This window comes from Rhincodon typus, chromosome 5 (genome assembly GCF_021869965.1).
Source record: "Rhincodon typus isolate 14 chromosome 5, sRhiTyp1.1, whole genome shotgun sequence".
Lineage (NCBI taxonomy): Eukaryota > Metazoa > Chordata > Chondrichthyes > Orectolobiformes > Rhincodontidae > Rhincodon > Rhincodon typus.
In genome coordinates, this window is record NC_063336.1 from 102265642 (window position 1) to 102279423 (window position 13782).

Sequence of the window (13782 nt, forward strand, 5' to 3'; positions counted from 1 at the left end):
CTATCCATCTATCCATCTATCCATCTATCCATCTATCCATCTATCCAAATGTGCACAACGGTATTAAAGATGGTGGGTGATCGCTGGAGAACAGCATCAGCACGACTTCCATACCAGAACGAAATGTAAAGATTGAGCCTCATGGGTATGGCTTCTTAGGTCTGCGTAAGACACATTTTGGATGTGCTCCTCTTTTGATAGTTACAGATGTGAAATCTGAATTGGGAGGAGCTATATTTAACTTGTTTCTACTGCTACCAATCTCTGTCTGTCTTCGATACTTTGTAATTTTACTCGAGTATTGAAGTAGTTTAAGATGTCTACATGTCACTTTGTATTTGACAAGATCCAAGCAAGACAGCTGAATAACAGGATCTCAGAGTTAAGAGGGGCGTGGGGTTGAGTAATCGTGGTAATTGTGACTTGGAGCAAAGACTGCATGTTCTCCCTGGCCAGATTAGGGTTCTAGATATCCTCTAAGAGTAAGCCAGTTTTTTAAATTTTTGCTTTAAAACCTGAGATTGGTAGGTGTTATTGAATTGAAGGATTTATTATCACTAGCATTTTACAGCAAATAATACAGTAAAATACTGTGAAAAGCCTTGACTGTCACCCCAATCTGGCCGCCATTTTGAATAGTTTAAGATTTAAGAGTAAAAAGATAGACTCTTAGTTACATCTTAGTTCTGCCACCTCCAATGAGCCCTGAGTTTGCTCACCAGCAATTACCTGCACTGCCACCCCCCTCACCCCACCGCCTTGTTGCCATAGCAGCTGTTGCCTCGCCAACACCAGGAGTCCCTGGCTCCACTGCCAGGACAGGCTGCCACTGTGCCAAGAGTCCCACTGTGGCCATCGTCCTCTGAGATATGCTTTGCAGGTGCCACTATCTTGTAGAGTCCACTGCTGCTGCTGTCTCCAATTGCTGGGAGGAGCCACATGCACCACCAACATCTCTGACCGCCAGGAGGCTGACACTACTCTGCATGGCTTTTGCAGCTGTGCCGATGCTGCCGACTAACCAGCCAAAGAAAAGAATGGAGGGAAAAATAAAGATCAGAAGTAAAAAAAGAAAGCAGATGGGACCAGAATAGCCCCAGGCAAGAGCTCGCACACAACTGTGTTACTCTGCTGCCATCTTGGAGATTCAAAAGTTTTTTTTTGAGGTATTTAAGGATGAGTTTAAGTTACTGATCAGCCATGAATGGTGGAACAGGTTCAAGGAGCTAAATGGACTCCTGCTGTTTCCATAGTCTAAACTAGTGTACAAATAAACAAGCTGCCTACAGTTTTTCCAGCTTTTATCTTTTTTGTTCTTGGGAATGCACTCCATCAGTACAGTGACCTGTTTCAAGTATTTGCAGATGAGGCTATGCAAATCACGTTGCCTGCATAGCCCCTACTCCATCTCTTTCCACGTTTACTAACCTGGCAGATATTTATGTTTGGTCATTCGCACCCCTTTATAGTGGAAGCATTGCCCAGGTGGAGTATAGTGTCGTTCTGTCTCGTGTGCAATGACTCTTGATCTCCGTACAATATTTGCTATTCTTGCTTTTCTTATCTCACTCATTCTATAATGACTCATGGGACTACCTTGCTTGGTTCCATGCTTGGCAATAAAGTTTAAAATTATAGGTATAACACCTCCAATGATTTATTTTCTATCCCTGCACCATCAACTTGAAGGTACCTCAAGAACTGTCTTTGTCCCTTCTCTGATATAACAAGGTGTAGAGCTGGATGAACACAGCAGGCCAAGCAGCATCAGAGGAGCAGGAAGGCTACGTGTAAAATGATTCCCAACTTAAATCCTTCCCTCAAAGTACATTAGTACTTATCTCAAGCCTTCTACTCTAGTCTAATTAGTTCTACCTGTTGGACATGCAGTCTTGTTTGCGTTGCCTCTATCTCCAGTACTTTGTCAGCCATAAACTTTGGTGCTTCTCAAAATTCCATACACTTTAATCCTCCCTGTCTCTTTCCCTCCCCACCTCACAACATGCATACACTTGGACATTGTCTCTGTCTCTGTGCAAAATAATTTGTTAACAACCTCTTATCATTTTTGAATGAAATAAACCTTTGCTTTTGCTATGGAGAGTAGTTCATAGTTTTTGGTGAAATCTGTCTCTGAATGAACCAGAGGCCACAATCTAGACAATGACTGGGGAAGTGACGAGAATTAAATCAAAGTTAGAGTATGTGGAAAGGGGCCAAGTATAATAGCTTTAATTTTCCTCATGTTTAATTGGAGTGAGGGTGCCTGAAGACGGAATACAGACTTTTGCTCTGATGTTTAAAATATCAGCAGGGTTGGGAGAGCTGGTGGAGCAGCAAAGTTTATCATTCTATGCATATGAGGCATGTAACCCTCCTTCTGATTTTTAGTGCGTAGATGAGTTTAAGGGAACCATATCCCCTCATTTGATGGGTTGAAAATGTTCTGTGAACAGTAGTTTCTGTCTATATTTGCATAGGTAAGAATGAAATCAGTAGAAGCATTGGACCACAGAAGAGAGATAAGGCAAAAGAGGAAAATGATGTGGTTGACCATTTCCTAAGGTTAATGAGAGCACAGAATGGATAAACCACCACAGTCACAAGAAATGTTATTTGTCACCTTTGGTTAAGGCTGGTTGGCACTAACTTGTCAGATTTCAGTAGGCATTTCCTCTAATTTTGCTAGATTATTCCCTTTTCATGAAATGTCACCATGTGGTGGTTGTTTGCATAGAGACATCATGTGTTGTGAGGTTCTGAAAGGGAGAAGAGACGGGGCCTGCAGAGAGTGAATCATTTGCAATGTCATCTGGCACTGTGGCTATGAAGGTAAGATGAGTGTTCAGTAGTTTGTTCTAAATGCATTTCCAATGAATAAGAGATTTGTCTTGGACACTTTTTTTTAATGAGCTTGGAAGAGAGAAGCACAACTTACGTGAGACTTTATCTGGGGGCGAGGCAGGAAGTACTTTAATCTGTAAAGTCCTTCTCATCCTTGGGATGTTCTGGAATGCTTTACAGTCAATTGAAGTGCTTGTGTGTAATCTCTGGAAGGAGTAGTTGTAGCCAATTTGTGAAAGCAAGAATGCACAACCCAGGAACAAAAAGTTGCTGGAAAAGCTCAGCAGGTCCTGCAGCATCTGTGGAGGAGAAAAGAATTAATGTTTCGGGTCCAGTGACCCTTTCTCAGAACATAGTGTTATTTCAAACTGCATTCACATGGGTTTTTGTAGGAATCTGTTCAGTTTGCACCCCTAGAATGACAGACCAGTGCAAAGTATGAGCACAAAGTTGATTATAAAATGCCAAAATACAAAAAGAATATTTTTTAAAATGCTTCTTGCCTCCAGATGCAAGATGATTTATCTGGAGGTGAAATGCTGTGAATCCTCATCCAATTCATCTGCAGCTCTGGAAGGCCAGAATGGTAGAGTAAATTTCTTTTCTGCAAAGTGTCTTGCAATAGTAAGGCATGATCTGCAACTATCATGTTGTGATCCTTGCAACATAAATGAGTCATGGGTCATGGGTCATGTACTAAAAAAATTTTGATGAACTTCAAGTACACTACAATCTCAGACGCGTGTATGTCTGAGTTTAAGCTCTAATTTGGATGTACTGTAGCATGCTTCCCTTGCAGTGTTATGCTGCAAGAGAAGAGAGTTCAGTAAGTTGGAGACAGCTTTTACACCATTAGCCCGAAGGCCTTTACCATGATGGCTGTGTGTGCATGGCCCTTTAAAAAAGGTGTTTCTCAGCTGTGCAATTTATAACACCCATAATGAGAATCAAATGGAGGTAAAGGAGTGGTTTAACTAATTGCGTTGAAATGTTGTTCTTAATGAAGTCAATTAAGCATTTGGGAATTGAGTGCATTTGATGAAATATTTTGCATATAATTTGACACCACAGGGAATCCATTTTTTTACAGTGATAGCAGAAGATCAAGACCTGCTTTGATTATAAAGAGGATGGGGAGCAAATAGTTTGAAAGAATCCAAAGTTAATGTTCAAGGCTTTGTGGTGGCTGATGACTTGCGTGGAGTTTTGGAGACTAAGTTGTTATTCATCAGGGTAGAGTGCTAGAAATCAAGCCCTGCTATTTCCAAAGTCGTCATAAAAGTTAAACAGTATGCAGAATCCCCAGTTTTTCAGACCCAGATTGAAAGGCAGCACTATAAATTCTATCTCACTACTTCTAAACTAAGGTATGATCATTCATGGCCTTTTGCATGTCTACGTACTCCCGTTAGAACCAACACTATCAAAATCTGCTAGGCTAGCATGCTTCCATATTGCGCGCACACGAACTGAATACTACTTGCATTTCAAAAAGTCTGAGAATAAATGGAGTTTCAACATGGATTGGATTTGAACTCCCTTGTGTGTCCACCGACCAGAAAGTAGATCTTTATAGACATTTTTCAATCTTTTTTGCAATGTTGCAATTTTATTTCTGTAAGTTAGGAAAATAAAACTGAATACAGAATGATTAAAAAATGAACTTCTTGACTTTACCTCCCAAAGGTATTCCAGGCTATCATTATCTGCAAATGTTTCTACTTTTAGTCACATTTTTAATTTTTCTGAATATTTTCCTTTTGAGTATCCTTGCTTTATCACGCCTTCCCCAGTTGCTTTAAAGCTACTTTTATTTGTTTTGTCTTAAATATCAAATTGTATTTACCTAATGCTTTGAGTTTAGAAAAGCAAGACAAAGTACTTCAGAGGCGCAGTCAAAGAACCAGTATTGAGGCAGAGCAGTAGGAATGTAATGGGGTTCAAATGTTAGCCAAAAAGATAGAATGTAAGGAAATTTTTAATTTTTTTTGTTTTCGGTTTCTCTTAATCCAGTCTCTTTTTTTTTTCTTTCTTTCTCCCCACCCCTCCCCCCCCACCGCCCCACCGGCCTTTTTTTAATCAACTTGTTTAGAAATGTTGTAACACACATCTGGGACAAGTAGGACCTGAACCCAGGTCTCCTGTTTCAACTGTACAGACACTACCACTGTACTACAAGACCCTTCTTTCCCCCTTTTCTACCTCCTGTTATAATGTTATATTTTACCTGTTTTCTCAGTCTGTTTATTTCCTAATCCTTGGAACTCATTATTTAAGGAGATAGTGTGTTGATTTTCCTGTTCACAAGGGTGCAGTATGCCTTAGTTCCCTTGCTGTGTTATTACCACCAATAATTGAATAATTTTTCACAAAACTATTTTGCTTTGAAGGTTGCAGGAGAGAGCCTACCTCAGAGGTGATAAATATTTACTATTCTAACCCACTAGCTTCTAACTTCTCACCACTGCAGCAATGAAATGCCAGGAAATGTGCTGAAAAATAGTAGCAAAGTTGGAAGTCACCAAGATCCAGAAGTTATGTGACCTGACATGGACTTTGGAGTTAATTTTGGCCAGAATCCACAGTTGCAAAATTAAAGCTTAAAAATCAACAGGGTAGCCATAAACTCAGCAGGAATCAAATGTTAGTCATTGGGCTTGTAAGCTGCTCTAAGATATCTTTTTAAAACTTACTGGCTACAAAGAGGGATGTAATTGAATAGAACAATGAGTTTGTGATGAGATTAAAGGCAACGGACTTGGTCTTTCTAGTATTCTGCTGGTAGGTTATTGCGGTCAACCAAGACTAGATGTTAACTAAGCAGTTAGGACAGGACTCCGCATGCTAAACAGTGTAAGCAGATAGAAACAGAGCTAAGTAATCCCACAATTAACAGATCAGATCACAGCTGTGCAATCCTACCACATCCAGTCATGAATGGTGGTGGACAAGTAAGCACCTAACTGGAGAAGGCTCCACAAATATCCCCATCCTCAATGATGAAAGAGCCAAATGCTTGGTGCAAAAGATAAGGCTGAAGCTTTTGCAGCAATCTCCAGCCAGAAGTGCCAAGTATATAATCCATCTCAGCCTCCTCCTGTGGTCCTCAGCATTCCATTCACTGCACATAATAACTAGAAATGATTTGGAGGCATTAGATACTGCAAAGGATATGCACCCTGACAACATTCTGGCAATAGTACTGAAGACTTGTACTTCAGAACTTGCCACAGCCCTAGCCAAGCTGTTCCAGTACAGTTACAACACTGGCATGAACCTGAAAATGTGGAAAATTGCCTAGGTATGTTCTATACACCACACAGGACATATTGAATGGAACCAATTCCACCCACCCCCACTCCACCACCACCACCACCTCCAATTAGTCTAATCTCAATCATCAGTGAAGTGTTGGAAGATATCATCAACAGTGCTGTCAAGCAGCAGCTGCTCAGCAGTAACCTGATCACTGAAGCCCAGTTTGGGTTCTGCCAGGGTCACTCGGCTCCTGTTACAGCCTTGGTTCACACGTGGATAAAAGAACTGAATTTTCAGAGGTGAGGTGAGAATGAGAGCCCTTTGCATCAAGGAGCCCTAGCAAAACAGGAATCAATGGGTATCGGGGACAAACTCTTCACTGGTTGGAATCATAGCTGGCACACAGGAAGATGGTTGTGTTATTGAAGGTCAGTCGTCTTGGCTCCAGGACATTTCTGCAGAAGTTTGAACGGGTAATGTCCTAGGCCTAACCACCTTCAGCTGATTCATCAATGATTTTTCTGCCATCGTAAGGTTAGAAGTGGGGATGTTCACCAATAATTGCACAGGATTCAGCACCACTGACAGCTCAGATACTGAAGCAGTCCATGTTCAAATGCAGCAAGATCTGGTCATTGTCCAGGGTTGGGCTAACAAGTAGCAAGTACCATTCATGCCACGCAAATGCTGGGCTGTGATCATCACTATTAAGAGACAATGAAATCACTGCCCTGTGACATTCAATGGTGTTACCATCACTGAATCCCCTACAGTGAACATCCTTGGGTTTACCATTGACTAGAAACTCAACAGGACTCCTCACAAACACAGTGGCTGCAAGAGCAGGTTGGATGCTAGGAATGCTGGAGTAACTTAACCACATGACTTTCCAAAGACTGTCTCCCATCTGAAGGCACAAGTCAGGAGTGTGATGGAATACTCCCCACTTAGCTGGATGGGTACAGCTCCAACAACACTCCAGACTCTTCATACCATTGAGGACAAAGCAGTCTGCTTGGTTGGTACTACCTCCACAAACACCCACTCACTCCTCCACCGATGTTCAGTAGCAGCAGTGCGTACTACCTACAAGATGCAATGCAGAAATTCATCAAAGATCCTTAGACAGCACCTTCGAAATCCATGACCACGTCCATCTTGAAACGTAATGGCAGCAGATATATGGGAATACCACCTGCAAATTCCCCTTTGAACCACTTGCTGCCCTGGCTTGGAAATATATTGCCGTTGCTGTCATTGTTGCTGGATCAAAATCCTGAAATTTCCTCCCTACAGACATTGTGGGCCTACCTACAAATCAGGGACTGTAATGGTTCAAGAAGGCTGCTCACCACCACTTTCTGTAGGGCAGCTCGGAACAGCTAATAAAATGCTGGCCAGCCAATCATGTCCACATCTCATGAGTGAATTTTTAAAAAATGGTCTTGTTTTACACGTGCAGTGGAATCATCAGATAAGGTGGTGAAGAGTTGTGTGGTGTTCAGGTACATAGATTCCAGTGTGTTTTTTTTTCACGTGGGTGATATCATCAAAAACAGCATATAGCTGAATAAATAGCAGGGTTCAAAGATATATGCTTGCAGTGGGAACTGATATGAAGGGTCGGAGAAGTAATTGTTGTATATTCTTTGTCTGTGGCTAGTGACACAGCTCACTTGGAGAATGCTGACATCAAGCCCACTCCTGTAGAATTGCTGCAGACGTGAAAACTAAATTCTACTACCAAAAATGCTCAAGTTACCTAACTGTCTAACTCTGTTTAAAAGAAAAACAAAACTTGGTGTGTATTTCTACTAAAGGGAAAATTATTATTTTTACTTCAACCAAAGTGATCATCTTGACTACTGGTGAAACTCAGCAGGTCTGGCAGCTTCGTTGGGAAGAAAGCAGAATTAACATTTTGAGTCCAGTGATTGTCGATCAGAATAAAGTTATTGGATTCAAAATGTTAACTCTGCTTTCTCCTTTTACAGATCCTGCCAGTTTTGCCAATAGTTTGATTTTTTTGTTTCAGATATTCAGCATCTGCAGTCCTTTTTTGTTTTTCATTTTATGTTCATAACTGGAGGCAGAAAAAGAAAAATGATAAGCTGTGCAATAATAAAATTAGCTAAAGATTTTAATCCTTTTTAAAATTCCCCCACTTAGAGAAACAGACGAGACCAAATAGACAAAAAGAGAAACCGAAGCATCTGCAGATGCTGTAAATCAGGAACAAAAACAAACTTGCTGGAAAAGCTCAGCAGGTCTGGCAGCATCTGTGAAGGAAAAAATCAGTTAACGTTAACCATTGAGGGTAGTTTCACTGAGTCGGATAACAAAGACAATTGTTGGTGAATGCCTAGTGATTTTGATGGTGTTGTTTGTGACTTTGATTCAAGCTGTTCTAATGGTTGGGAAGGTTTTCTTTTTTAGAGTAAAGTTGAGGGAGAGATGGCAGGGACCTAGAAGGAGCAACATGTTGACAATGTTCTTTTGTTTTCCCTAATTTGTCTTCTGGAGCGTACTCTCTTCTTTAGAATTTGTGTAATTTTCTAGAACCTACTTTTATTTTCTGGGACAGTGAGCTGTTCATTAAAATTTTGTATAATATGCCCCAAATTCATTCATTTTTTCAGTTAGTGGGTAAATTCTAGCAAAATTATTGCTGCCAGGCTTGGGAGCAAGTTGGTGCAGGGTAGGCATCAAACCTGAACGTGTTTTGGTCAGTTGTGCTTGGTACCACATCGATGTCTATTTTCAGTCACAAATTCATGAAGGAACAGTATAAAATATTTTCATTTGAATAATACATCTATGGATTCTTAATGTAGATTGAGTACTATGCATTTTTCTTTATTTTTTTGTTTATTGCATCATTAAAATAAACTTTTTGAAGTTGTAAAACAACTCTTAGTTTCATCGTGAATACAGATTGAAAGAATCAGAGCTCAGCATTAGGACTTGAGGGAGGAAGCAATAAACTGGCTGGAAGTACTCAACTTGGGTGAAGAGTTATTAGCAATGGGGCAAAGGTCTTTAATTCCACATTATAAACTCCAACAGCATGAGCTCTGTTTTTGTCCTTGCTTCACACCCGCTCTGGTACAGTATGAATAATTTTACTCTAGTTAGGGTTATTGTATAGCTTCCAGTTGCTACCACATAATTGTTAATTTTTGTAAATAAATTTAAACTCAAATGAAAATGTGGATTTCGTATTTTATTACAAGATGATTATGGAAATAAATATATGCAAGGAATTTAACTATTGTGTTTGGTCATGTTATTAAATTTCCTGCAACGCTGCTGGGATTCAACCAGGCAAATGCAACAAGCCACTAGAATGTTCATATTCCTACATTGGAGTTGCTCTTTTATAACTTTACTATGTGGGGATCACCGTCACTCCCAGGATGTTAGATATTTCAAAACCATGTCAAAGAAAAACAACTATCCTTGGCAGAGAATTTCTTTCTATTACTATGTGGAATGCAAATAGTTCGCCAAAAAAAGTTGAAGTATCAATAAATATGACTGTTGGCTTATAAACAAGCCACTGGTGCATGAAATTGAGTTGATTTTGATCCTGGCCCAGTCTGGATATATGGGGAGGGTTTACGGCAGGATGTTCATCTAGCTGTTTTAAAAAAAACATTCAGCCAAATCCAAATAATTTAAGATTGTGATAGGGTGATCAGCCAACATTATTATGACGCTGTAACAGGGGAAAAGCTGAAAGAGAGAAACATAGAAGTGTAGGGTGTAGGAAGTAGGAGCAGGAGTAGGTCATTCGGCCCGTTGATAATGCTCCGCCATTCAATATGATCATGGCTGATCATCCAACAGCGTACTCCTCTGTTCCTGACCAATCCACCTAACCTGCATATCTTCTGGACTGTGGGAGGAAACCAGAGTACCCAGGGGAAATCCCTGCAGACATGGGGAAAATGTGCAAACTCCACATAGGCAGTCACCTGTGGTAGAATTGAACACAGCTCCTGGCGCTGAGGTTGCAGTGCTAACCACTGAGCCAACATGCTACCCTTCCTGCATTTATCCTATCTAGTCCTATTAGGATTTTATAGGTTTGAGACCTCTGGCAAATTTATTCTTTCTTTCCTATTTAATCTAATTTTCTAATTAACCTGTTCTCACCTCTGGAACAGGTGGGCCTTGAGCCAGGGCTTCCTGATCCAGAGGTTGGGACACTACCACTATGCATTTGCCGAGGGCCCTTTTGACTCCAGTGGATATTTTTGACGTAATAGAATAATTATCCAGGTGTCCAAGTTTAATAAAATGCACTTAAACTAGTGTAATACTTGGAAGTGCATGGTAAAATAAGGCAAAGTCAGCATAGTTTCATCAAGGGGATGTCATGCCTGACAAATCTGTTAGAATTCTTTTGAGGAGGTAACTAGCAGGTTAGACCAAGGAAAGCCAATAGATGTTATCTACCTGGACTTCCAGAAGACCTTTGACAAGGTGCTGCACAGGAGGCTGCTGAGTGAGATAAGGGCCCATGGTGTTAGAGGCAAGGTACTAGCATGGATAGAAGATTGGCTGTCTGGCAGACAGCCAGAGTGTGGGGATAAAAGGGTACTTCCCAGGATGGCATCCGGTGACTAGTGGTGCTCCACGAGGGTTAGTGTTGGAACCACAGCTTTTCACTTTATACGTTTGAAGATCTAGATGAAGGAATTGAGGACATTCTGGCTAAGTTTGCAGATGATACAAAGATAGGTAGAGGGACGGGTAGTATTGATGAGGCTGCAGAAGGATTTGGACAGGTTAGGAGAGTAGGTAAAGTGGCAGCAGATGGAATACAACATGGTACACAGCAGTGTGAGGTCATGCACTCTGGTAGGAAGAATCGAGGCATAGATCATTTTCTAAATGGGAGAAAATTCAGAAATCTGAAGTGCAAAGAGACTTTTGGGGTATAGATCAGGATTCTGTTAAGGTAAACTTGCAGTTTCAGTTTGTATTTGCCTTCCTAACTACCATGTTGGCATGTTGAGAGGACTGGAAGTTAAAAGCAGGGATGTACTTCTGAGGCTTTATATGCTCTGGTCAATAATATTTAGAATATTATGAGAGATTTTGGGCCTCATACCTCAGGAAGGATGTACTGGCCCTGGAGTGAGTCCAGAGGAGGTTCACGAGAATGATCTTAGGAATGAAAGGCTTATTGTGTGAGGTACGTTTGAGGACTCTGGGTCTAAACTTGATGGAGTTTAGAAGGATGAAGGTGGATCTAATTGAAACGTACAGAATACTGAAAGGCCTGGACAGAGTGGACGTTGGGAAGATGTTTCCATTGGTAGGAGAGACTAGGACCTGAGGGCATAGTCTTAGAGTAAAGGGAAGATACTTTAGAACAGCGATCAGGAGAAACTTCTTCCACCAGATATTGGTGAATCTATGGAATTCATTGCCACAGAAGGCAGTGGAGCCAGGTCATTGAGTATATTTAAGATGGAGATAGATAGGTTCTTGATTGTCAAGGGGATAGAGGGTTACAGGGAGAAAGTGGGAGAATGGGGTTGCGAATCTATCAGCCACGATTGAATGGTGGAGCAGCGTCAATGGGCCGAATGGCTTAATTTCTGCTCCTATGTCTTATGGTCTAAATTGGCTAATACAATTTTTTATGAATTAATTTTGAAATTATACAGTGATATTATATAATTTGTGATTCTGTCTTTGACACTAACACTGCTGTTTGTTTTTCTAGGTGAATTTTGTAGTATGCCAGTTGTTTGCTTTGCTAGCAAGTGTATGGTTTCGACTTTATCTTCACCCAAGTAAAACTAGCAGCTATGTCAGGCATGCTGTTGCCACACTTCTGGGACTTTACCTTGCATTGTTCTGCTTTGGGTGGTAAGTATTGCATTGAAATTTGTTCTTTGTTTTGAAAAAACATTTCCTAAATGTCAAGCAGGGTGTTCTTTAGCCTCGTGGGTATTTTGCATCAAAAAATTGTCTTTTGCATGTTAAGCTAGACAGTATTTGATGTGAATCAGATGTTGAGAGTCATAATTCAGCTTGGCTCTGTTTTTATTCATTATCCCTGTTGTATGATTCCAGCAGGGCTAGGAATTTTTTTTCTTTTGATTCTCAGACCCAATAAAGTACATGACTGCTTCTTTCTGACTTTCACCAATTTACTGCAGATTAATCATTGCACAGAAGACTGAACTGATCTGCAGAGGAAGTGGCACATCATATGATTTTGTGTGTCAAGGGTGGGTCTGCTTGTCACCTAACTGATGTATGGTAGGGCACACGTTTGCTCTTGATTCTTGTGTTTGATCTGGTTTTAATATGCAAGATAATGCATAGAACCTTTTAAGGAAACTTTGGGGCTGTGTAGCTATGCAGGTTAGAGGGAGCTCTGGTAGCAAGCCAGAGGATTTTGGAGTGTTTTAGAAACCAGCAAAGCACAATCAAAAAGTTGATAAGTAGGGTAGCTGAATAAGAAGACCTAGGAAAGTAAGCTTATCATGAATATGAAAATAGATTGCAAGAATTTTTACAAGTAAATAAACAGGAGTATAGCAGAAGAAAATGTTGGAGCTTTAGGAGGTAGAACAGGAGAAACTATAATGAGAAAATGGCAGGAATGTTGAACAACTAGTTTGTGGAACTGTCAGAGGATAATAATGTATCAGAAAGAGGGTGCAATCAAGGGCCTAATAAAAACGAGAAACCAAAGGCAATTATAAGAGAAACTGGAGACTAAGCCAACAAATCCCAAGGACCTGACATACTGCATTCTTGGAGGCAACTACAGATATAGTAGGTGCTCTAGTTATGATTTCTCAAAGTGTTCTTGATTATACAATAATCCCAGGAGATGGCTATCAGTAAAGCACTATTATTAAGTGGATAATGAAAACGGGGAACACAAAGTTAATCTGACAGTCAGGAAAATGTTGAAATTTATTATTACAGAAGTTTTGCAATGCACATCAAAGTCACAATCAGACACAATTTAGTGAGGTTTTAAGAAATGGCAAGAGTGTTTGACAAATTTATTGGGGTAGAGTCAGGATTAAATAATGAGACAAAAGAGCTGATCTCATTTAACTGATAAGACAAGGTGTTGGGAAACGCAGATTTAATATTTTGTCGAAGTAGTGCTGGATCGATGTGAAAGGAGGAAATTCTTTAGTGAGTGGTAATGATCTGTGAAGGTACTGGAAGCAAAGATGATTTCAGATTATAAAAGGAAGTTGGATTGACACCAAAGGAACTAAACATTCAAGGATAGAGTGTGGTCATGAGTCAGTGGGTTAGTCTATAGAACTGACATTTGTTGCAATTGACTGACTGGCACAGGCGGCAGCCATTGTAACTTTTTGATATTTAATAAGACATTTGCCTGTCTTGATGCTTCTGACTAGTGGCTACACTTTTTTTTTGCTAGGTGGAAAGACTTTGAACTTGTGTTGAGATGCCTCTGATGGTCTTGGTGGGCAATAATAGGCCAGGAAAGATCTCTGTTCTGGACTTTTATCCTCCTTTTCAGAATTCAGACTGTATCGCGTCCATGTTGAGAAACAATAGGTGACTCTCCCTTGGAGCCAAGGTCGCTCTCTGAGAATTGCGACACAGTTCTCATGAAAATATATAAAAAATACAGGGTGCAGGAGTGATTTATGGTGCTCTGGG

General features: G+C 40.5%; 1 protein-coding gene across 3 annotated transcripts in view; it reads left to right on the forward strand.

Annotated features, from left to right (window-relative positions):
- The window catches only part of LOC109936631 (lysophospholipid acyltransferase 2-like), a 100679-nt gene that overhangs the window by 37840 nt on the left and 49057 nt on the right, over positions 1-13782 (forward strand). For 2 of the 3 annotated variants that reach the window (XM_048597368.1, XM_048597369.1), the window contains one exon: positions 11843-11988. In XM_048597368.1, the coding sequence (XP_048453325.1) occupies positions 11843-11988 (146 nt within the window). Of the gene's footprint in view, positions 1-11842; positions 11989-13782 lie in introns of those variants that run through there. The other variant, XM_048597371.1, reaches the window with a different exon arrangement.